The following is a 25,225-nucleotide window of genomic DNA, read 5'->3' on the forward strand; positions in this document are numbered from 1 at the left end:
TTCTTGATCTTAGAATGGTTTTTTGATGAGCTTGATCCAATTTTTTGGGATGGTAGCCTCTTGCCAGAAATGTTTGCTTAGATTATTCTGCATGTTTGTTGAATTCGGAAATACTCGTGCAGTTTCTTTTAATCCTTAGAAATTCTCCGTATGGAATATATGAGATAACGTGTTTGGGATGGTTGCTGGTTGCATTGCGCATTGTGTTTCCTGCTGTTGGCTTTATGTAAAGTGTTGATTGGATCATGTTGTTTTCCACAAACAGCTCCAAGTCTAGGAATGGTATTTTTTCTCTGCTTTCTTGCAATGTCAATTGAAGATTGTAGTTATTGTCACTGAGGTATGCCTGATATTCTTTGAGTTGTTGTGACGTTCCATTCCAGATTATTAGAATGTCGTCGATATAACGACCCCAAAATAAAATATTATTGTGATCTGTAAAGGCTGGATGGATCCATGCATGTTGGAGCTCAAATTGGCCCATGTGGAGATGTGCGTATGCCGGGGCAAATTTTGGGAAAGTAGTGACATACCTTCCTGACGGTGATAAGGAGACGAGTGAGAGAAGTGTCCAAAGGAGTTGTCAGGATGGCCCTGAGAACAGACAGACTTCAAGTTAAATCTGAGGATTTCAACATTTCGCAGAGAAAAGGGAAATACAAAAATTCCCCTTGTCATCAGTCGAAAACCATGACTTGCAACTGGCTCACGATAACCAACCATTGTTAGAGTCTGAGTTCTGAAAACTATCCCACCAATTCCAGGTGGGGGGAGGTAGTAGTCTTTCACCAGAGAAAGTCTCTTAGTGTGGGTTTTCTAAGGGGTGGTCTTCAATCCCATTTACAGGATGCAAGGTATCTGGTACACTAGAGTGCAGGTTTAGCTTTTGGGTCCAGTTGCAGGGTTTCCCATAATCCTCCTGAACACCTGGATCTCCTGGTCTATTTGGCCCTCCGCACCAGTGTGTTACACACTAGTAGTTCCTCTTGCCATGGGCTCCTTCTGTTAAGGCCAGGGACTTGCACTAAACTGGACCCATTTCCGAAAGGTCATATACAGAGACTGCAGCCACCAAACCCAGCTGTCTGAAGTTAACTCTGCTCTGGTGACCATAGACCTCCAACACTGGAACCAGCAGTGTGATCAGTTGTCTCCAAGTGCCTGACACGCCTGGGATTATTGCTTGTTTTGACTAGGGTTTAGGGGGTCGGGCTGCATACTTGTTCCGATGCCCCCCTGTTCCCCATTCATTTCAGAATGGCATTTATAAAGTCCTACAGTGCAGCTCCTGGACCTGGCTTTTTTTGGGGGTCCTGACGCTGGGCAACCTGTGTGAGGCTCCTGTGAGAGACCTAAACAGGGAATACACATGAATTGTACTGACGATAGCACTGCTGCAACTTGGAGTCTAATTGCTTGCTATGGTAAAACTTTGAAAAACTTTAAACTCCCCAAATGTACCCAGAACCTGGCTGCTTACCTTGAACATTGGTAAACTCTGGTCCTAGGACAAGGGCTTGGGTTTATTCATCCGAGGACTGAGTGCTAGTGCTGCCTTATAACCTTACAAGCCCAACGTTACATTGGCTAACATTTTTCTCCAACTTTACGCTCTTTAAACTGTATGAATTCTTAAGTGTTTGCAGGCCCTGTTTCGGACTCAATAATGCGATCGTTTATGTTGTGTCCCTTGCTTTACCTTGGGGACTAATATTGGTCTGGTCAAAAGGGCCGAGGTCTGCCTCAAGCTAGTGGATGATAAATCCCGGCAGAGGTATAAGGGAATCCCCAGACCACACCTACTGGCAGGGAGAAGTCACAGGAGAACCACCCCATCTACACCCACCCATGATTATCAGGGTAAGGGGTCAGCTACAAAATCCTGCAAGACGTCTCAAATAATAGTAGTAGTCACATGGGGCTATTGCAAGGCTCTAGCCAGACCCCCAAACCCATCGAGGGATTGATCCCTTTTCCCTTTAAGAAAACAAAGTGGAAGCATTGTGGATCTTCCTTTGGTACGGCTGCTGAAGGAGACAATCATGACAATGGGTCATGGGCACAACCCTTGGGAGTCCCGCGGAAAAAGATTACTCTTACAAATGAGCGGAAGAAATAGAAACATGTGTGTAACCCAGATGAGAAACCGACAAAACAAACGTTCTCCCACTCCAGATAGCGCCACATAGATTGCACTGTTGCCATTTCCTCACGATGAACGACAAACAAACAGCTTCTCCTGCATATCAAATATTTCCCCAGCATTTCACTCACATGCTAGTGGAACTGCGGGACACATTGCAAAGCAAATAATATCAGCAGGGCTGAAAACGGGAGGGAAGGAGACCTCACACATACCAAGGGCAGTTATAGAATCCAAGATGGTGGAAGGCTTTAGAATGAGCTCTTCAAAAACCTCTTGATATGATATGATAGGTTATTTATAACGTGCCTAATACCTAGAGGTTTCTAAGCGGGATCGAACCTGTGTTTCTCCATGTCGTCTTGCTACCAAGGCGAGCACGTTGCTTCTGAGCTATCCTCCTGAGACTTGCAGCCGATGTGGCTGCGGGCACATTGCCCAATTACAGAATAGACCCTCTAATTACACAGGCCATGTCCTGTTCCTACGCACCACCACTGGGGATGAGAGACCAGATTATATAAGCCAGCTTTTTCAGTTCAGAAAGGGAGGGATATTTCAAAAGCAGAGGAGGAAGGGGCCTGAATAAGCTACATTATCCTGTAGTTTCTTTTGCGCGGGGGGCTGTTTAGTACTGTTTGCCCCTTTTTTGATCGAGGCTCCAAAGAATCAATGAAAAGTGCTGAAACATATTTCGTCCCCTACCTCACTGTTTTTGTCTTCTTTTAAATGATTCAAATGAAAACGTGTTCTGTTTCACTTAAAAGATGTGATAATTTCTGCTTCTACCCACCTGTTTTAAATCTCTGATTTCTAGTTACCTTCAGAACTTCAAGTGCATTCTCCATTCACCGATTCTACCCACACAGAATTCCCTATACAGCCCCCAATCACTGATTATTCTACCCACCTGTTTAACTCCCAGTGCAGTCTTCAATCTCTGATGATTATGCCCACCTGCAGGACTCCTGGAGCAGTTCCCAATCAATGATTTACCCAAATGATCACCTACTGGCAAAGTCTCCAACCTATGCAGCAGGAGTCCTGCAGGCTTATAGAATCACTCTGCCCTCTCTTATTCTACCCACCTGCTTAACTCCCAGTGCAGTCTTCAATCTCTGATGATTATGCCCACCTGCAGGACTCCTGGAGCAGTTCCCAATCAATGATTCTACCCACATGATCACCTACTGGCAAAGTCTCCAACCTATGCAGCAGGAGTCCTGCAGGCTTATAGAATCAGTCTGCCCTCTCTTATTCTACCCACCTGCTTAACTCCCAGTGCAGTCTTCAATCTCTGATTATGCCCACCTGCAGGACTCCTGGAGCAGTTCCCAATCAATGATTCTACCCACATGCTAATCTACTGGCAAAGTCTCCAACCCGTGCACCAAGAGACCTGCAGGCTTATAGAATCAGTCTCTAATCTATTATTCTACCCACCTGCTTAACTCCCAGTGCAGTCTTCAATCTCTCATGATTATGCATACCTGCAGGACCCCTGGAGAAGTTCCCAATCAATGATTCGAAACCCATGCTAATTGTGGGGGAGGATAGGTCAATAGGACCCCCCTTCCACTACATCTCCCACCCAGGTGAAGACTCATGACTCGTCGGCAGCCCACCGGTCCCCAGGGTGCAAGGCGGCTGCAGACCGACACGTGAGGCTGCATGCCACGTTATGTGGCATAACACAGATGCTATCTTGTACTAAGTCAACTCCATTTTGTTAAAAGAGCTCATATCTAACCCAGGCAGAGCAAACGTGCACACTGAAAGCTGCAGCTTGAACCCCACTCGACCGCGCTCACAGAGGCCCACACTTCCCCCACCCTCCGCCGCATGGCAGATCCGCTGAAGACTCGTTCTCAAGAGCAACCAGACACGAACAAACAACAAAATACAACACTGTAGCTGTTAACCTTCCGCAGTACATCATTGCCCCAACCATGAACGGGAACATTAGGAAGTAACTGAAACCAGCCCAAAACCTGCATGCCCTGAACCTGTACCAAGCCCCCAGCGTTAGACTGTGTGGCGCCCCACACCCCTGCATACCCCGAGAACGCTTGTAATGTGTAGAAACCATTTATGTAATATATGTCGTGTGGACTAACGTTCGCTGCTAATGTGACGAAGAGTGGGTAACGAGTAATATGCAACAGATATTGTTTATAATGTGAAGATGTACAAGGTCTGGCTAAATGATGATACTACACAATAATATGTGTTGCCCTCTCTGCACATACACCTGCCAAACGCCACCTCATGTTCGTATGTCAACTATAGCTATGAAATATTGCGCTGAAATGGTATGGCCCCCAGTTAGTATCCCTTGTAATGCAAATCTATATAAGCCATCTTAGAGACTCCACGTGTTGTTATTCGCCCCTCACCCAAGGGACAGTACACTGCTTTGTGCAGGGAGCCGCGCACAGAGCTGCCAGGCCATCTCCCCCCTCCCAGCCTAGGCCCTCCAGAGATAGCTGGTGCTCGAACAGCACAGCCTCGCCTCCCCTTCCGAACCCATTTCAAGCATCCACCTCGCCCATGTCAGAGGCCGCCACAGCCTGACCCCATAACTTACAAGCTACCTGGTCCTAAATCCCACCGTTTCTTAGGCTCCAGCTACCTGCCCCCCACGGGCCAGTAGTATCTCCGCCGACCCCAATTTAAGGCCCTCAAAAGGGGGGTGCCCACCCCTGTACCAACAGATCGTAATACCATCCCTCACCGAATCTAACAAGACAGGGTATTCAAGTGACCCCTCCCATGCCCCTGACCATGCACATGGGACCAGCCTGTCTGAACCTAAGCATCTTTACAACTGATGTATTGGGACACTTCCTATTGCATATCAATGTTCCTGTCTGCTTATTGATCTAAGGTCAGTGCTTGCAAGAGTTATAAGCCGACGGAAGCATGAAGTGTAACGATTGAGTGTGAATGTGTGGCCACAAGGGCAAATGTCAGTTTAGTTACCAATCATCACCACAAGGCATGTCCGGCCCGGCACTCCACCCCGATGAGCCCAGCTGACCTTCCAACCCCACGTGGCGCTGCACCAACGTCCACCAATCCTGAAGGAGCAACGATCTACAATGTTTACCCCCTAGACATCACCACCCAATCCCCACGATGATGTGCCCCCTATAGCTTGTGTCACCCATGAAGTTGTTCTATAAATAAGTAGGCCCGTCTTTGCTATTGTCGGACAGAGCGCTCTCAGAGTTTGCAGAGTCCTTTGCATGCCCTGTATTGATTTAGATAAAAACCCTTTTTGATCTCACCCACACTTGGTCTTGGTCTCATTCCCTACTGGGGTGTGTACTTTATTGCTCTCAATAAGGGGGGTGCGTTTCTGGGGGACGCTTACATTCATAATCTACAGGCGAAGTCTCCAACCTGTGCAGCAGGAGTCCTGCAGGTTTATAGAATCAGTCTCATCTATAATTCTACCCACCTGCTTAACTCCCAGTGCAGTCTTCAATCTCCGATGATTATGCACACCTGCAGGACTCCAGGAGCAGTTCCCAATCAATGATTCTACCCACATGCTAATCTACTGGCAATGTCTCCAACCTGTGCAGCAGGAGTCCTGCAGGCTTATAGAATCAGTCTGTCGTCTATTATTCTACTCACCCGCTAGACTTGTGTTATTGTCTCCAATCTCCGATTCATGGCACTCGATGGAAAAAGGCTCTGCCTCAGCCTTAATACACAAAGTATCCATTGTTGGGATAACGAGATGCCCTGTAATCACATGGACATATCATTCCAATTAAAATATGTACAGAAATAATGTTTAATGTATAATAACGTTTCAAATTGTCAAAAAACATGTAGAAATACAGCACCACTCAATGTTCTGTTTTATGTTTAATAATAAAACAGGTCTGTGCACAAACATGATCTGCAGTTACTAACCTGTAAAATATAAAGTTATTGATATGCATAAGAGCATATAAAGTAAAATCTTCAGGAATGGTATTAACCCCATCCTGGATGGAGAAGGATGGGTTAGCGATCACCTGTTCCGAGGATCAGTATTGTGCCACTAGCTGCTGTTTCATATGCGATGCAAGAGAGCAGAGCATGACAGTGTGGTAAGGAGGTGAAGGAGAGGTGAGAATGCAGAGAGTGGGAGAGCGCTGAGAGGATGTAATGGAGACAAAATAGAGGAGGGAGCACAGAGGCAGAGAGTTGAAGGAAAGTCTGGGGGTCAGGGGTGTTGCTAGATCTGGTAAAGATCTGGGGCTACGCTAATGTCCGGACTGTCTGGACCTGGAGCTATAGCCACCTCAGCACCCCTACCAACACCTCTGGTGGGAATGAGGAGTATGTAACAAGTTACTTACCTGTTATTGTTGTTCTGCAGCATGGGTCTGGCATGGATTCACATGCTCATGAATATTCCCCGTCGTCAGGCTGGGAATCCTCGGTAAAAAAAAAAAAAAAACTTGTTTCACAACTGTCTTTCTCCTATAAACCAATCACTGAGCTCTGGGTCATACTGCCCTCTCCCTAAGCCCCTCCCCTGACAGGCATCTTCAGATTTGGTAGCACGTAAAGTGGCAGTATGACCAAGAAGAGCCGCAGAGGGCCAGAAGGGAGGGTTTGCATGTGAATCCATGCCAGACCAATTCTGGAGAACAACAGTTACAGGTAAGTAACTTGTTTCTTCTCCAGCATGGGGTCTGGGATGGATTCTATAAGGAAGAAAGGGTCTCCAAGACCCCCCTCCGCTACATTCCTGGCGAAAAGCGCACACACTATGCTCGCCCCGCGGCAGACCATGCGCTCCTGGCCAGGGTACTGGACAGCCCTGGGCGACACATACAGGTGCAATACCCAGGCGCGGTTAGACTCCATTTTTTTATAGCTACCAAATCCATTTTGTTTGGGCACCTACTCCATTTTGTGTGGTTACAGTAGGCTGCATGGAAGCAAAGAACTGCAGGCCTGCACCTCTCCCCCACTGATCCGCGCACTGCCAGCCAAGCCAAACTCCCACCCCTCCCTCCTCCTCCTCCCTGCCGCCGCTGCAGCAGGCCTGTTCTCACGGAAGTCAATGTGTACAAGTAACACTTCAAACACTCTATCTCTCGTTTTCCTTTCACACCACTGCCCTGCAAATGAACTAGGTCAGAGGTCGGGCCTGGAAAAAACCCATCTGTCTCCATACCTCTGAAGTGGCACCACCAGACCTCATCTTTGAGAAATACAACCCGACGTCCCCCACCACGAGCTCTGTTGGATGTGCCAGTTGTGTGCCCGCTGAACCAAGGCTATTCAAGCCCACCCCACCCCCTAGGATGACCAAGGTGGCAGTATATTCTCCCTTGTAGTAACACACTATTAAGCTGTCCCCCAATAGAGCTAACGCAGAAGAGTGATAGAGGTATCCCTGAAATGTGCCCCCTGATAATGCACCTGGACCCATGAAGTATCTCTTTATTGTGTATAGTTTATGATTATAAAGTATAAAGCATGTATTATAAAATGGTAATGCGCTCCACCCCGGAGAGCCCGACTGACCCGTGCACCCCGCACAAGAACCACGTGGAGCTGAACCAATCCACGAACACTGGTCCTTTATCATCTATAGTGTCCAGCCTCGATTGCCCTATCCCATCGATTCATGTACCCCCTAGATCCCACGTCATAGGTGTCGCAGATTTGTAACAAAATGTGAATGTTTTCTGATGTTTGGCAGAGCGCTCTCGGAGTAAGCAGAGTTCTCTGCATGCCCGATTTGACTTAGATACATTTTACTTTTACTTCACCTGCACTTGGTCTTGGTCTCATTCCCTCCAGGAGTGTGCCCATTATTGACTCTCATTTGGGAGGTTTTTACTGTGTTTTTGTGGGCCGCACACGTTCAATTCACATGCTCATGAATAAAGAAAACATAGCAGTACATGCATACACAACCCCGGGAGGTGGTAAGGATCAAGAGAAGCCAATACTCTTACCTCTGGGAACAGACTCATCTCAAGCGAACAGGTTGCGTAGCACTGTTTGGCCGACCCTCAACTCCTCTCTGGAATCCCTGTCAATGCAGTAGAATCTCATGAAGTTGTGCATGGACCGCCACGTAGCAGCCCTGGAGATATCCAGCAAGGGTACGCCAGACAGGAACACCATCGTCGCAGCAATCGCTGTGGTAGAATGGGCTTGTGGACGGCCGGGCAGCGGTCAATTTGCCAACTTGTGACAATGAGTGATGCAGCTAGAGAGCCATCTGGACATGCATGCCTTGGACAAGGCCTTCCCATGGTTCACCGGATCAAAGTTAAAAAAAAGTTGAGATGTCTTCCAGAAACTCTTTGTGCGGGCCACGTAGAACTTCAGAGCACATGCCACATCCAGAGAGTTCAAAGTAATTTCAGCCGGTGACGAAGGCGTCTGAAAATATAAAGGCAACACCAAAGGCTCGTTGAGAAGGAATTCTAATGGAACCTTTGGCACGAAAGAGGGGTGTGTCCACAGTACCACCCTCTTGTCATGGAAAGTCAGATAAGGACATTTGCAGGACAGGGCGTGGATGTCACCTACTCTCCTGGCAGAGGTGATGGCCACAAGGAAAGCCGTTTTCCACGAAAGGTACTTGAGAGGGGCTTGATGCATAGGCTCGACCGGGCACCCCACCCCCATGAGCTTTGTCAGAACCACAAGTTCAGTTCCCATGACGGGCCGGTGCCTTCACCTCTGGAAAAGATCAAAACAGTCCTTTGAGGAACTCCTTGACAAGACGATGAGACCAAAGAGAAGACTGTCCTGGAGATCTATTGTAGCGGGAGATAGCGCCCAGATGCACTTTGATGGAGGCATGAGCCAGCCCCGCCTTGGCCAAGGACAAGTACAGAAGAATCTGCAGGGCTGTGACCCTCAGAGGGTTGATCTTCTGCGCCTGGCACCACGTTGTGAAATGCTTCCACTTGTGCCTGTTGCACTAGTCGACTATGATCTGTTCCAGGAAAGGACTTCCCTGCAGTATACCGGAAGCACGTACCTACCGAACTCTAAGCTGCAGGAGCCAAGCCTTCAGGTTCAGCGATCCTGGGTTGTGGTGGAAGATTACGCTTCCTTCTCTTGTGAGCAGATCCGTGATCACTGGCAGCTTGAACAGCGGCGACATTGACAGGCTGAGAAGGTCCGGGTACCAAATCTGCCTCAGCCACACCGGGGCGACAAGGGTCATCTTGCACTGGCATTGTTTGAGTCGATTGATGACTCGCAGTAGGAGAGGCAATGGAGGTAAGGCGTAAAGGAACAGGCCTTCCCACGGGAAGGAGAACGTGTCCTCCATGCTGTTCGGTTGGTGGAACTAGCTGGAGAACCTTTGGCATTTGGAGTTTGTCACCATCGCAAACAGGTCAACCTGGGGTCTGCCCCACCTGAGGAAGAGACTGTCCACTTGCTCCTGCTGAAGTTCACACTCGTGGCAGGAGTGAAGCTCCCTGCTTAGGGAGTCAGCGATTGTGTTCTGGACTCCCGCCAGCTGAAAAGGAATGAGGAACACGTTTTGGGCGATGGCCCAGTGCCACAAGTCCTGCGCCTCTCTGGATAGCGCTGGGGATCTGCTGTCTCCTTGCTTCCTGATGTAGATCATAGTCATGGTATTGTCTGTGAAGGCCCTCACCACCTTGCCATTGAGGGACAGGAAGACGGACTTGAGGGCCCAGAACACTGCTCGCAGTTCCAGGACATTGATATGGAGATCCTTCTCCTCCGGTAGCTACAGGCCTCTGGGGTGGAGACGGCGGTGTGGGCTCACCAGCCTTCCAGGGAAGCGTGTGGGGTGACCGTCACCTGGTATGGAGTGCTCCAGAAATCTGTTCCGCCGGGGATGTTGGAGCGCACGCCCCACCACCACATCGCTCGACGGAACTCCTTGTTGAGAATATTCTTGTCTGCAAAGCTTCCAGACACCTAGATCTACCGAGAGTCCCATAATTCCTGAAGGGGTCGCATCCGCAACCTGCTGAACTGGATCAGGTATATGCATGACGACATAATGCCAGGCAGCAACTTGATGGCCCGGACCATAATCTTCAATGTCAATAGTTGTTGCACCTTGCCCAGGATGGACTTTATCCTGTCCTCCAAGGTGCCTACAAGGCAGGAGACCGTGTTGAGCCTGGACCATGGGAATAGCGCATTCTGCGATGGAATCAAGCAGGACTTTGGACAGTTCACGGAGAACCCCAGATCGGTCAGCAGCCATACGGTCCTGCCCGTGTGATCGACAGCAATCTCCCTTGACTTGGCACGGATGAGTCCCCTTGGAACCGGCTCTATCACCCTTTTCTCAACATGGCCCGTACCTCCTGCCGGGCCACCGGGGGTATACGCTGACACTTGATGAAATTCTAAAGTGTGTCCTTGGGCGAGAGCGTCCAGCATCCATCGGTCGGTGGAAATGTTTTCCCACTGGCTGATGAAGTCCGACAGCCGGCCTCCCACTGGGGTGCATGGGTGGGGGCCCGACGTCCTGGCCGGTTCAATTCTGCTTGGGGGCCTGTGTGCCGCCTTGGGAGCGACGACAATGGCGGCCACCTCTGAAGGCCTCCTGGGTTGTGGAATGGGAGGGTTGGCGGTACGAGGACGCTCTTCCGCTGAAACCCTTCATTGACCTGCCTGATTTCCCTTTTGAGGTCCGAAAGGACGGACGTTGTTGTTGCAAAGTACCCAGAGTACGGGCCGTCTCTGGGCGGGTTTTGATGGCTTGCAGGGACCCATCAACAGTCTTTCCAAAAATATTATCCCTGTCAAATGGCATGTTCAGGACCCTCGTCTGAACCTCTTGCCTAAAGTTGGTGGCCTTCAACCAGCCACGACAACAGAGACAGACCCCCCGTTTCCCATCTGGCAGAACCCTGTGCCCGCAATGTGCAAGGCCACAGAGATGGCGTGGTCTTAGGCCACTTAGACCTCCTGGAGGATCTTCCAGCACCCCGACCCACTTGTTCTCGGGGAGGAATTCCATTAGTGGGGCCATCTTGTACCATGGCTCCTGGTCATATCTGGCCAGGATTGCTAAAGCGTTCGCTGCTTGACCGTCGTAGCCTCTGACTAAATTACCTTTCTGCCCACAGTGTCAAACTTCTTCCCCTCTCGGTCCGATGGAATGGAGGGTGAGGATGACGGTTGGAAGACTTCTCTCGCGTAGCTAGCTGCGGAGACCACCAAGTCCAGCGAGGGCTGCGACAGCAAGTACTTGGGTGCAGATTCCAGGACCCAGTATTTCTTCTCCAGCCGGTCTCTTTTTGCTCCAGGAGAGGCACTGCCAGAATTGTCTTCCTTTTCGTGGAACATGCCCATTTTGTCCGGGGGGAAGCCCTCAGAGGAGGGGAAATGCCACCGTCGTCATCTGTGTCTGTCCCCATATCCCTGCGGGGAAAGGCACGTAGGGCAGTTGATGAGGGGGCGTAGGGTGCCACTTCCTCTTCTTCGCCAGTGGTGGACTCAGTGCTAATGGGGCCAGCACCAGTGGTGCCATTGGAATCCTCTTCTGTAGCTCCAACACCAGCAAGGGGAGAGTCGAAAGAATGGGCCTCATTACAAGTTTGGCGGTAGCCTTGTCGGTAAAAATGTTCTTCCCCATTCCGATTTGAGCCCTGATAGGGCTCAATGGGACTGGGGAAGCCGGATGCACCATCGAGTTGTGATCGCGGATGCCGGTCTTCCCGCCAGGTCCAACCAGGTACCAGTATTTGTGTCCAGATCAATGATAAGTTGTAAAACAGAGAATCAACATCGGAAATTAAACGAGAGAAAAAGAAAGAAAAAAAGAGAGAGAGAAAAATATGAATGACCACTCATCTAAATCTATATTGCTGTCTCTTACAGAGGTTCAAAGTATATGTTTCTATTAAGGTTAACTCTCATTTGCCTCACTAACCTGTTTGTAGCACTGTCTTCGCAAATATTCTCTGTGGAAAGGAGCAATGTATGGATGTGAAAAGGCTGTTTGCTTTTGTAAATGCTTCAAACTCATTGCATTGGAAAATAAGAAGCTCTTACCTATATCTAACGCGGATCGCTTACATCGCGTGACTCAAAGCATACAACGTAGTATCTGAAATGGATATATAAAGGTCCCTTAGTAAGCAAAAGCAATGAGAATAGAATAGATCGAATAGATAAAAAGCAAAGCTTCTGTAAGTCCTCTCCCTTACCTGATTCGTAGCGTCTCAGGTACTACTACTGTGTAACGCCGTCGCGCGCATGCACCGTCATTACTTGACTTTGTTGTATAAGGTTGCCCAGGAAACCGCTGCGATTCTGCGGCGGGCATTTTAGAATGACTACTTCATTACAAGTTGTGTTATGTTGCCTTGGAGACAGCTGCTGATATTGCGGCGGCCATTTTGAAGTGGTCAACAAGTGTAGTGCGAATTAAAACTTTTTATGAGGAGGCTGAGACTGCTATTAACTGTTATCGCAAAAATCATGTGGTGTCTTACAGATCAACGTGAAAGTGTGATTGTGCTATTATTAGAGGTGCATGCATGGCTCCAAGCTGTAAAAAAATATCTATAGAAAATAGATAACAGAAATTAAAAAATAATAATAAGAGGATATATTTATATCCATTTGTGTTATCTTTACTTTTTCATTTAATCTCTATATATATCCTATTATTATTTTTAATTTCTCATCTATTTTCTATATATATTTTTTTTGCAGCTTGAAGCCATGCATGCTCCTCTAATAATAGCACAATCCCATTTTCACGTTGATCTGTAAGACACCACATGATTTTTGCGACAACAGTTAATAGCAGTCCCAGCTTCCTTCTAAAAAGTTTCAAATCGCACTACACTTGTTGACCACTTCAAAATGGCCGCCGCAATATCAGCAGCAATCACCAGGGCAACATAACACAACTTGTAATGAAGTAGTCATTCTAAAAGGGCCGCAGCAGAATCGCAGCGGTTTCCTGGGCAACCTTATACAACAAAGTCAAGTAATGACGGTCAACACGCGCGACGGCGTTACACAGTAGCAGTACCTGAGATGCTACAAATCGGGTAAGGGAAAGGACTTACAGAAGCGTTTGCTTTTTCGATCTATTCCATTCTCATTGCCTACTAAGGGACCTTTATATATCCATTTCAGATAACTACGTTGTATGCTTTGAGTCACGCGGTGTAAGTGATCCGCGTTAGATATAGGTAAGAGCTTCTTATTTTCCAATGCAATGAGTTTGAACCATTTACAGAAGCAAACAGCCTTTTCACATCCATACATTGCTCCTTTCCACAGAATATATTTTCAAAGACAGTGCTACAAACAGGTTAGTGAGGCAAATGAGTGTTAACCTTAATAGAAACATATACTTAGAACCTCTGTAAGAGACAGTAATATGGATTTAGATGAGTGGTCATCCATATTTTTCTCTCTCTCTTTTGTCTTTCTTTTTTCTCTCGTTTAATTACCGATGTTGATTCTCGGTTTTACAACTTATCATTGATCTGGATACAAATACTGGTAATGTATGTGATACAGTACTCACCGTAATCGTATTTCTGATGCTTGTATCTGCTTAGATTCACATGCTGTGCATAGGCCGACATCTAGTGGAAGCTGCAGAGTATTAGTTTGTTTTTCAAAACTCGAAAATGGGCGTCGACCTAGGGTGTGCCAGTAATACTATCCCTAGTGTGACATCCACTGTACCCATGATCCCTCACGGGTGTAGGACCCTCAGATTGTATTTTTTCTGACATGAGGTAGCATGAGGAGTAGCACGAGTACAGAGTATCCAAGCAGATAAGATAGATAAGACTACAAGCATCCATGCGCCTTCTCTCAGAGGGGAGGAAGGGCGGGCGCATGTGAATCTAAGCAGATACAAGCATCAGAAATACGATTACGGTGAGAAATGTATCCCTTCTGAGGCTTGTGGAATCTGCTTAAATCACATGCTGTGCATAGATTAGCGAGCAGTGTTAGAAGAAGGAGGTGGGATGTGAGAAGGGTCATGAGCAAACAATTGTCTTAGAACCGCTTGTCCCACTTGAGTATCTGTCTTGGAATGAGTGTCAATGCAGTAGTGCTGAGTAAAGGTGTGAATAGATCTCCATGTAGCTGCTTTGCAAATGCTGTCAAGGGGTACATTTGCAATGAAAGCTAGACTGGCTCCAGTACCTCTTGTAGAGTGGGCCCTTGGCGTAAAAGGCAGTGTTTTTTCTGAAAGGGAGTAACATAGCTGGATACAATTGACTATCCACTTCGAGATGGCACCTTTAGAGACGCGATCTCCTTCTCTGCTTGTAGCTACGGAGACGAACAGTTGATCTGTCTTTCTTAGCGGTCTGGTCTTGTCTACGTAGTAGAGGACCGCTCTTTGCACATCTAGTGTGTGTAGTTTCACCTCAGCAGAGCTTTTGGGTTCTTGGAAGAAGGCCAGTAGCTCAATGGACTGGTTAACATGGAATTTTGAAATGAACTTAGGTGAGAACCTAGGGTGAGTTCGTAGAACCGGTTTATCCTTATGAACAGTAAAGAAGGGATCCTGCACTGACAGAGCCTGAATTTCACTGACCCTTCTTATGGATGTAATGGCTACTAAGAAGGCAGTCTTATAGGTCAGGTATTTAAGACTAGCTTTGTGCATGGGTTCAAAGGGGGGGGCATGAGTTTAGCAAGCACCACATTGAGGTCCCACCCTGGTGGTGGGTTGGAAATTGGAGGGTGGAGTCTCTTTACCCCTTCCATAAAGGCTTTAACCACTGGCACTTTCCACCACAACACCTTGTTATGGGAGGTGGTGTAGGTTGTCAGCGTCGCCAGGTGTACCTTGAGTGAATTAAATACAAACCCTGCGTCCAGAAGGTGGAGCATGTAGGTGACAATATTGGAAGGAGTGCAATCAATCGGGTTGATTTGTTTATTCTGGCACCAAATAACACATCTTTTCCATTTATCAAAGTAACAGTGTCTTGTATTTGGTTTCCTTGATTCTTTTATGATATCCATGCATCTATGTGGTAGATTGAGATGGCCAAACTCTATGACTTCAGGAGCCATGCTGCCAAGTTCATCAAGCTGGGTTGAGGATGTACTGTTTGTCCTTCGTGCTGTGATAGTAGGTTGTGCCAGCACGGGAGTCTGATGGGTTCGCACACTGCCAGTTTGCGCAGGTGCGGGAACCACGGTTGTCTCACCCACATGGGAGCAACTAGGATGAGCGTCATCGATTCCCTGCGCATCTTGTTGACCACCTTCCTCATCAGAAGGGTTGGTGGAAAAGCGTAGGCAAACATCCCCGACTAGTTCATCCATAGAGCATTCCCCATGGAGCCTGGCTGGGGGAACCTGGATGCGAATCTTGGGCATTGTCTGTTTTCGCTTGTGGCGAATAGGTCTATAGTGGGGAAACCCCACTGTGAGAAGAGGTCTCCTACGACTTCTTCGTGTAGACACCATTCGTGTTCTTCCGGGAGGGGGGTCTCTGCTTAAAGCGTCTGCTAGTGAATTGAGATCCCCTGGAACATGTTGAGATGACAGGTAAAAGTTCCGTCTGAGTGCCCATATCAACATTTTCTGGGCAAGCTTGGACAGATTTGGCGCTAGGAGCACTCTGAAGACTGCCAGAAGCTCTAGCAGGTTGATGTGATTCTTGGCCACTGTGTGAGACCAGAGGCCCTGCGCTGTGTGGTGAAGGAAGTGTGCTCCCCATCCTGAGAGGGACGCTTCTGTAGTGACTACAGCCTGTATTTCTGGATCGTAAAAGGGTTTCCCCTTTGAAAGATTCTCTCTTGTCCACCAGCGAAGACTCTGTACTAGTGTTGGCGAAACGACCACTAGATCGTCCCACTGACCACTTGCCTGAGACCACTGTTTCGCCAACCATTCCTGCATGGGTCGCATGCGCAGGCGCGCGTGGGGAACCAGGTAAATACATGACGCCATCATGCCTACCAAACACATCGCTTTGCGAACCCTTATCTGACGACCGGACTGATATTGAGGAATTTGCAGCAACAGATTTCGAATTCTTTCCTCTGATGGAAAGGCCAACCCCTCTTGGGTGTTTAGAACAGCTCCTAGGAACTGTTTGGAGGTGCTTGGCACCAGGCTTGATTTTTTCTCGTTGATTGAGAAGCCCAATTCGAAGAGGAGGTCGATAGTTCTTTGGATGTTGGATCTGCAAATTACTGGGGTCTCCCCCGTGATGAGCCAGTCGTCCAGGTAAGGGTACACTGCAATTGCCTCCTTGCGTAGGTGCGCCGCCACCACCGCCAGTAGTTTGGTGAATACCCTTGGAGCCGAGGCTATACCGAAGGGCAGAACCTTGAAGTGTTAGTGCTGACTGTCCACCTTGAAGCGCAAGAATCTTTTGTGTACTGGGAACATGGAAATATGAAAATAGGCATCTTTCATGTCCAATGTTGCCATGTAATCTCCCTTTTTTAGTAGGGGGATTACTTCTTGGAGGGTAGTCATGCAAACTTTTTGAGGCTTGACATACTTGTTTGCAAGGCGTAAGTCTAATACTGGGCGCATTGTTAGATCTTTTTTTGGCACAAGGAAGTAAGTTGAATAAATACCCTTGTTTACCTGGTTGCCCGGGACAAGTTCTATCGCGTCCTTTGCAAGAAGAATGATGATCTCCTCGAGGAGTATTCTTTGGTGCTCCAAGTAGTGTATTTTCTGTCTTGGAGGATGGTCGGGGAGGCGCTCCAACAGTTCGATGCAGTATCCCGTGGACACTGTGGACAGCACCCATCTGTCTGATGTGATCCCTTCCCATGCGTGGGTGAAGCTGGAAATGCGCCCCCCTACTGGAGATGCATGGGAAGGGACCCTGAGCAGAGCGTCGCTGTTTGTTGGGAGGCGTACCGGCTCTACTTGGACTGCCTCTCCCTCTACCACGGCCCCTTTTCCGACCTCTGGCGAAATTCTGGGTAGCCTGTTGGTTGTTTCACCACGATGTACCTTGCCCTTGGGAGTAATTGAACCCTCTCTGGGAATTTTGGCCGCAGGAGCGATGAAAATTATTATTCCCTCGTTGGTTCGTGGGTTTATTGGTTAGCTGTCCAAGGGTCTCGTATTCGTCTTTTGCTGTTTTGAGTGCCTCTTCCACCGCTTTCCCAAACAAGACATTTGGTTCCACCGGCATGTCGATCAGAGTGGCTTGTGTCTCGGGTTTGAACCCCGACTGCCTTAGCCAAGCGTGTCTCTTGATGATTGTGCTCTCTGCGATGAACCGGCCTGCATTGTCTGCTGCGTCAAGTCGCCTTGAGAATGCATCCGGACACCGATCTTCCTTCTAACGCAATCTGGGCCAACTGGCCCTTTAGAGGTTCAGGTGAGGAGGCAATGAGGGCAGCTACCTGCTCCCATTGGTGACAATAGTAACTTGCCAGCAGAGTGGTGGTATTAGCAATTCTTGCCTGGTAAGCGAGGTGGAAGCCACTTTCCTTCCTAGCCCATATATCCTTTTGCTCTCCTTGTCTGGGGGAGCTTCCGAGGATGCTAGAGGTGTACCCGCCCTTTTTCTGGTGGTTGTGACCACCAATGAGTCAGGTTTAAGATGACCCCCTACATAAAGTGGGTCGGAGGGGACGGCCCTGAATAATTTCTTTATTCTTGGGTTGACTGCCCGGGTAAGGTTAGGGGTGAGGAGGGAGGGATCAATTCTGCGTTGAATGGATTTCAGAATTGGTATGGCTTGGGCAACGGATTTCCTATCCCCCATAATTTCCTCTGCAAAGTCCCTCTCTTCTTGAGCCCCTTAAGTGTCTATCTGAAAGTGCTCTGCAGCTTTAGCTAAGACCTCATTCAGTAATGGCTGATTATCCACAGGTGAGTCATTGACCGGTGGATCCTTGGGAATAGGGGAGTCGAGACTATAGGCCTCTGCCTCGTCTTCCTCCTCATCCTGGTCCTCATTGTCCCCATAATATTCGACCCCTGCCTGGTCATCCAGTATATGTATGTCTGGATCTTCAGCATACTGATGGTAAGGTTGAATAGTGAGTGGGTCTGAAATCAGGCCCTGAACTGGAGTCTCAGTACGAGGTCTCTTACTAGGAGGCTGAGGGTCTTTGAATCCAGACGGAGTAGAGGTAGTAGGGGTATTCTGATAGCTCAAAAAGTAATCAGGATTTTTCTTGTAATTGTTAGCCATAAAAAGACATTCTCCTCATCACTCTGTCAATGTCTTCAGCGCTCCAATCCTTGGAACTGGGAATGACCACCTCTTGTTGAGGTTCATCTTCAATTCCCATATCCTCTGGAGTGGGAGGGACAACCTTAGGCCTAGTGACAGAGGTCTTGGTTTTTTTCAGAAGATTTATGTTTGTCCTTCTGAACCTGGTGTTCAGATGGTCTTTTCTGTTTGTCCCCTTTACCATGTATGGAGGCATGTTTCCCTGACTCCTTGGTCTTCCCTGAATCTTTAGGGTCTAAAGATTTAGAGGGGGGATGTTGAGACTCGGAGGCAGATGTAGAACGAACTGTCGGAGTCGACTTTGAACGTGCTGCTTGGGGGTGGAGGTCGGTTTTGTCTTCTGACGACCATACCTCTGTGACTTTAGGAAGCGTGGCACCTTTAGCAATCGTAGACGGTTGCTGTGTGTCATGAGGCGATCGAGACCTGGAACGCCCAGAGGACACCGATTCTGCGGACTGCTCTCTTTGTGCCTTTTTCTGCCGATCGCTCGACACGCGTGTCGATTCTCAGGAGGGGTTAGTGTGTTTAGATGTAGATGTGTGGGTAGCGCTCATGCCGCCGGGAGTGGTCCCCATAACTGCCCCGCCGGACAGTCCTCCGAGGTCAGGGGCTCGCGCTTGGGTGTCTAACGACACTCCAGTGCCCTCGCCGTCCGAAACGGCAGCGTTGCTGCCATCACTGAAGGAACACACAGCATCCATGGCAACGAGTTGCCTGGCGTAATGGGCCCAACGTTTGGTGGAGCGGTCCTTAAGTGTTTTAGCTTTAAAGAGCTTACATGCTTTGCAATTGGCTTCGGGGTGCTCCCTAGGCAAACAGAGATTACAGGTGTTATGCTTATCTACCCAAGGGAACTTACGGTTGCACTTGGGGCAGATTTTAAATGGAGAACTCTCCATATGTTATTTTACGGTAGCGTGCGAGTGTATGTAGGAAATAAACGAGTGTGAGTATGTCCACCCCCCCACTCTCCCTACTTGCAGGGCCGAGGCCAGAGGCCTTCCGATGCCCAAAGTCCATCGTGCAGTCTCAATGGCTGTTTGTTCTTCAATACCAGCGTCAATCTTTGGAGTCTCGACGTGGGATAAGAGGAACAGGGAATTTTTGAGTAATTAATGACAAATGGCTAAAAGCCAGGGAACTCCGCAACTATGCTTCCGACAAGTATGGCGGAAAAAAATAATTGGAGGGTCCTACACGCGTGAGGGATCATGGGGACAGTGAACGTCACACTAGAGATTCTATTACTGGCACGCCCTAAGTCGATGCCCATTTTCGAGTTTCGAAGAACAAACTATAATATATATAATGCAGCTTCCACTAGATGTTGGCCTATGCACAGCATGTAATCTAGCCTGTGAAATAAAGATATGTACATACATGTGTGCTCATGAACCCTAATGCGAATGTGAATGGCAAATCTTATAACTGTAGATCTATGCAAATAATATATCCTTGTGATACTGACAAACTACATGGTTGGAATTGTACAACCACAATGGGGTATTCGGTTGATACTTATGATTTGTTTGTTATGATATGAATATTTGCATGCATATCATCATGTATGATGACTGATGACTATAGTCTGATATGAGAAATATATATTATCAAAGGCCCCGATGAAGGACATTATTGCCCGAAATGCATAGGCCAGAAATTGCGATATGTCTGCCGTATAAATTAACAATAAATAGAATTTAGATAACTACACCTTATGAATGTGTGGAAGCAAATTATTTAACAAGATACCAATATTTAAGTACGATAATCACCAAATTATACCACCTCACTGTGGTTATTAGGTTGTGCAGCCCACACCGCTGGCCTCACGGCCAAGGTCTTTCTTCTTGGATTATGTAGTGCTACATCACGGAGACACTCTCAATAGTGGGTATGCATCCCAAGTTTAAAGAACAGTGATATACAAATGAGTCGAATTCACATTTGAATACCAAGGTTGTGCAAGCTCACCCCCAATCAGGTTCTCATATCTCACATCCGTGATTTTTTGAGCTGGTGCACACCATTATGTCTTACGAAGACATTGAATTTCTTACAGAAAATAGAGCAACAACACTCGGCTTTTCGGCCGCTGAGGCAGACGCCATACTTGGTCTCACCAAAGACACAGTCCATACTACAACAAACAAAGATCTGCAAAGCAAAATTAAACAACTGGAATATTCTATAAGAAAAATCATCAATCGGAAATTGCATGCAGTCACCCTTAGTAGATACTACAAGGCACAGCAAATTCCAAGAGGGCTTAGAATACCCTTACGTCCGACGATATGTAAAGAGAACAGAGTATTTGTGGAGAAGTGGGAACAAATCTTGAACAAATGTTCGCTAGATCTAATACTGCTAACGATTAAAGAACTTTCGAGGAACATCGAACAATTAGAGCAGGCGATAGAAGTTCTATCAAAGGACATAACCGATATAACCAATGCAGAATCTTTTGCAGAAATATTAACTGACATTAACATCAAACTCGAAAGCTACAAACAAGATTTGGAAGCTCGGAAAATAAGAAAGTTTAGAAGGGATACCTATGATTATTTAAACAACGAGGTATACACATGGGCTGACAAATCTCTCAATCAAGGACAAAGACCCAATAAACAATCGAGTGACAAAAGTAGTTCAGAATCAGACAATACAGAAGCAGTAGAAGAACACACAACAGAGAATGCAACAGCTAGCACATCAAGAGTAAATACAAGATCAACACAAACTCCCAATCCACAAGGAAGAGATTTTTTAGGGTTAAGAGGAAGAGGACAAGGAGAGGCAAGAGGAAAAGATCAAGGGATGAAGACACGACTTCAAATGAATCTAAGTTAGTGGTGAACCTCTCAAAGAGAGTATTATCAATACAAGAGATTAAAACATTGGAGAAAGGACTAAAATTTGTGCCAACTTGCAACAGGTTTAGTACTAAGGTTGAACTATATAAACTAGTTCGCAAATTGAAACTGAAGACATTCTTCTCAGAAATAGGCAACGCCTCTACTGAACCAGTACCAGAAACAGAATACGTAGAAGTCAAACCTAAAAGCACCTTCTGTCCTCCAGAGAACGTGCCTTCTATTGACATTTTCCACAACATGGTGTTAAGTGATCTCAAAAAAATACAATTTCATCCTCCGAAGAGGCACAATCTAAGCAGAGGAGAATTATCCCTCATCAAAAACCTGTTCATAGATGACACAATAACTATCAGACCAGCCGATAAAGGCGGAGTAATAGTAATACAAGACACTGGACAATATCATCAAGAATGTCTTAAACAACTGTCAGATCAAGATAAATATGAACTACTGACCGAAGATCCCACAAGAATATCAAGGCAGATTTGGAAAAAATATTGGAGACAGCACTAGAGAACAACTGGATCAGCTACAAAACCAGGACATATTTATGGACCACTTATCCAAAAATGCCACATCTGTACACCTTACCCAAGATACATAAACAACTCAACAATCCACCAGGAAGGCCGATCGTAGCAGCCACAGAAAGTATTTTGCAACCACTCGACACCTAATATAGACTACTCCCTCCAACCAATTATTCAACAGACATCTACGTATGTGAAGGACACTACTCACTTTCTTCAAATTCTGCAACAAATCATATTAACAACAAGTGACACTCTATTTACTATAGATGTTGCAAGCCTATATACGAGTATCCCACACAACCTGGGGCAGGAAGCAGTTGAGAGACTTATTACAAGCAGGACCAATAGGAGCTAAAAATGAGTTTTTGATGATATTATTGAAGTTCATCTCAACAAATTCATGCTTTGAATAAAATGATGTTTACTCTAAACAGCTAACTGGAACAGCGTTGGGAGCCACTATGGCGCCATCATATGCAAACTCCTTTATGTACGACTTTGAAACCACCCACATAATCAACAACCCACGCTGGAAAGGTCACCTAAATAAATTGATACGTTACATAGATGACGTCTTTGGCGTGTGGTCAGGCAATAAAGAAGAATTAAATTACTTCTTGATATATCTAAATAATATTGATAGATGTCTACAATTTACTATGGAGATAGGAAGCCCCAATGTCCACTATCTACATGTGCAAACAATTATTGAAGGCCGAAAGATCTCAAAACTCTATACACGAAGCAAACAGACAGGAATAATCTTCTTCATAGAATGAGCTTCTATTCACCAAGCATCCTGCAGAATTTACCCTATGGCCAAATGTTAATGATAAAAAGAATCATGAGTGATCCAATAGAGTGTGAAATTGAACTGAGCAAACGGCACAAAAGATTATGTGAAACCTGATAGTATGGAGAAGCCTGGGTTGTTATCATTATGGAATCATTAGTTTAGTTTAGTTTAGTTTATTCATTTGTATTGCGCACCAGACCCGAGGGTATGAGGGCGCATGAGCAGCAAGGTGATTCAAAGCTTGGTTACAGGATGCTTATACTTTACATTACATAATTATACATTACATAACATTACTCATTGTTATGGAATCATTACCCATCATTCCATCATTGCATCCTGTTTAGTTCTGATTAGTACTGAAGTGGTGACATCATTAGACTAGCCACATTATACTGCCACATATATTTAGCCATTTGCTTATAGAATAAGGCCAGTTATATTTGAAGTGCCATGTAGTGCCATTTAGAGACAGGTTGGGCTCATTCCGACTTTGGAGGTAACCACGCCGCTATTTGCGGCCTGGCTGCCTCCAAAATCACTCCGACTCCGGCCTGGTGAATGGAGTAATTACCGGTCCATTCCGAAGTCGGAGGGACCGGTAATTCCCCATTCACCAGGGCCATTCTCCATTCCCATTTGAGCCCCCATAGGGCTCAATAGGAAGGAGGAAGGCGGCAATAACGGTACTGTAAATTACGGTACCGTTATTGACCCTGGTGTCCCTTTGCGGGTCCCGTCCTTAATGCCTGCTAAAAGCAGGCATTAAGGAAGGACCCGCAAAGGGAACTCGTAGTAGGACGCAAAGGGATTACCGGCATCGGTGTCATTACTGGTGCCCGGTATCCCTTTGCGCCCTACTTGTAATGAGGCCCATTGTTATATTTGTAGAGACACATAAAGAGATATGTTGTTATGTATTATGTATGCATGTATAGAGACACGTATGCATTGCACTTAGAATATGCAAAGAAGTTTGCATTATAGATAGTGCTTGGGTTTGTGTGAGAGAGTAAGCACTAGAGAAAGAATAAGGCCTATGGCATTATAAAGCCATTCTGAATGAGACACAGAAGAGCCGTGGAGTGCGAAGTTGTTATGAGTTAGTGTGAAGAAAGGAATGTAAATATTTGCTTGGCAGACAGACAGATAACATGAACTTTGTCCGAGTGGGGAAGGCGAAGGAGGCTTATCAGCATGGCTGGCTGTGCTTCGCAAAGAGAGAAAAGTTGGGGGCAGCACCATATGGAGGGAGGAGAGTTTGGCTCACAGAGACATGCACGAGAAGGATAGAGGGATTTGAATGGATTTGAATTTAGAAATAGATGGTAGGATGCTTCGCAGACAGAAGGAGATATGCTAGTAGATATGATGACAAATATCGCAATGACAGAACACGCAGTGATTGACCAGAACACGCAGTGAAAGTACATGCAACACAGACTTTTAGGCACTGCTTGGATTTAGAAATGCTGACAGAGACAGACAAGTGAATCTTAGCTTAGAGAGAGACATGTAACCATGGAGAAAGTGTGACGTGAAATGACACTATAACTGGAAGCCTGAAATTGAACTAGGAGTTCGAGTTCGATAAGATAGAGAGACGTCTGGTTGGCATGAGATGGAGAAGCGAATGAAAGGAAGTTGCCATTGAGGGAGAGGTGTTTTTGGTGCAGCAGAATCCGATGGCTTTGGGAGTTCGGAAGCTTGGTAGAAATCGATGAGCTTGGCAGAGGCTTGAGGCAGTTCGAGTGAACAGACTTGTCAAAGGGGGCTGGAGAGGGCAGAGATGGGACACATTCGAGATGAGACCAAGGGAAGCCTGCACCTGCAAATGGGAAGTATGGGTTATGGCCTAAACTGATTGATTAGGGTAGATACTCACACAGAGCTTTGGGTTTGGAGAAGGGGAAATCAGACAGGGATTGTCTTAGAGAGAGAGAGAGAGAGTAAGGAATGGTGTGGATTAGAGCGGAATGCTGAATGCTGACACTTGCCATATGTATATTGCATTAGACATGATAGATCCACCTAATCACAGGCTTGCATTAGAAGCCTGTAAGGCTTATAGTTATTGAACTGCATGGTAGATTTGCACCAAAAGCATAAAAAGTGCAAATTCGATATTTGCATTATATTATTGTTTGCATCATGCCTTACTGTGCATGTATAAAAGTGTTTCTATTGTTTGATTCGATTCATGTGTTTTCTTTGTGTCTTATGTTAATGTGTCCATAGGAGTAAGATAGGAGTATGTTGTTAGGAGTAATCTAGAAGTAACACAGTGCACAAAGGCCCTGAGATACAAAAAAAGGGGGACATAGTGATCCACACCCCCCAGGAGTTTGTCAAAGACTGATACATGATCGCCCACTCGGGGTAGGCCAATGCAGATTTGCAGCACGGTCTCACAATTATAGGACACAAGTTATCCGGATGAAGATTTATCAGCAGCCCATGTTAAAACTAACACACAGGATCATGCACAATTGTTATCCAAAAGACCAGAACGAGACAGTCCAGAGTTGGTTTTTGTTACGAAATACTCAATACAGAGTCGACAAATAAAAGACAGCATTTTAAAAAGGTGGGATATTTTGCAGAATGACAACAGAACATAAGATCTCTTTGCGACCCCCCCACCCGGTGTTCACATACCAAAAAAGCAACAATCTGAGAAACCTA

At 46.6% G+C, this 25,225-nt stretch overlaps 1 protein-coding gene across 3 annotated transcripts in view; it reads right to left on the minus strand.

The window, feature by feature from the left end:
• LOC138489441 (zinc finger protein 554-like) overlaps nucleotides 1–25,225 on the minus strand; it is a 225,915-nt gene that overhangs the window by 19,169 nt on the left and 181,521 nt on the right. For all 3 annotated transcript variants that reach the window (XM_069617162.1, XM_069617163.1, XM_069617161.1), the window contains one exon: nucleotides 5,786–5,896. In XM_069617162.1, coding sequence (XP_069473263.1) covers nucleotides 5,786–5,896 — 111 coding nt within the window. The remainder of the gene's footprint in view (nucleotides 1–5,785; nucleotides 5,897–25,225) is intronic.

This window comes from Ambystoma mexicanum, chromosome 9 (genome assembly GCF_040938575.1).
Source record: "Ambystoma mexicanum isolate Mex_15411 chromosome 9, UKY_AmexF1_1, whole genome shotgun sequence".
Classification (NCBI taxonomy): Eukaryota; Metazoa; Chordata; class Amphibia; order Caudata; family Ambystomatidae; genus Ambystoma; species Ambystoma mexicanum.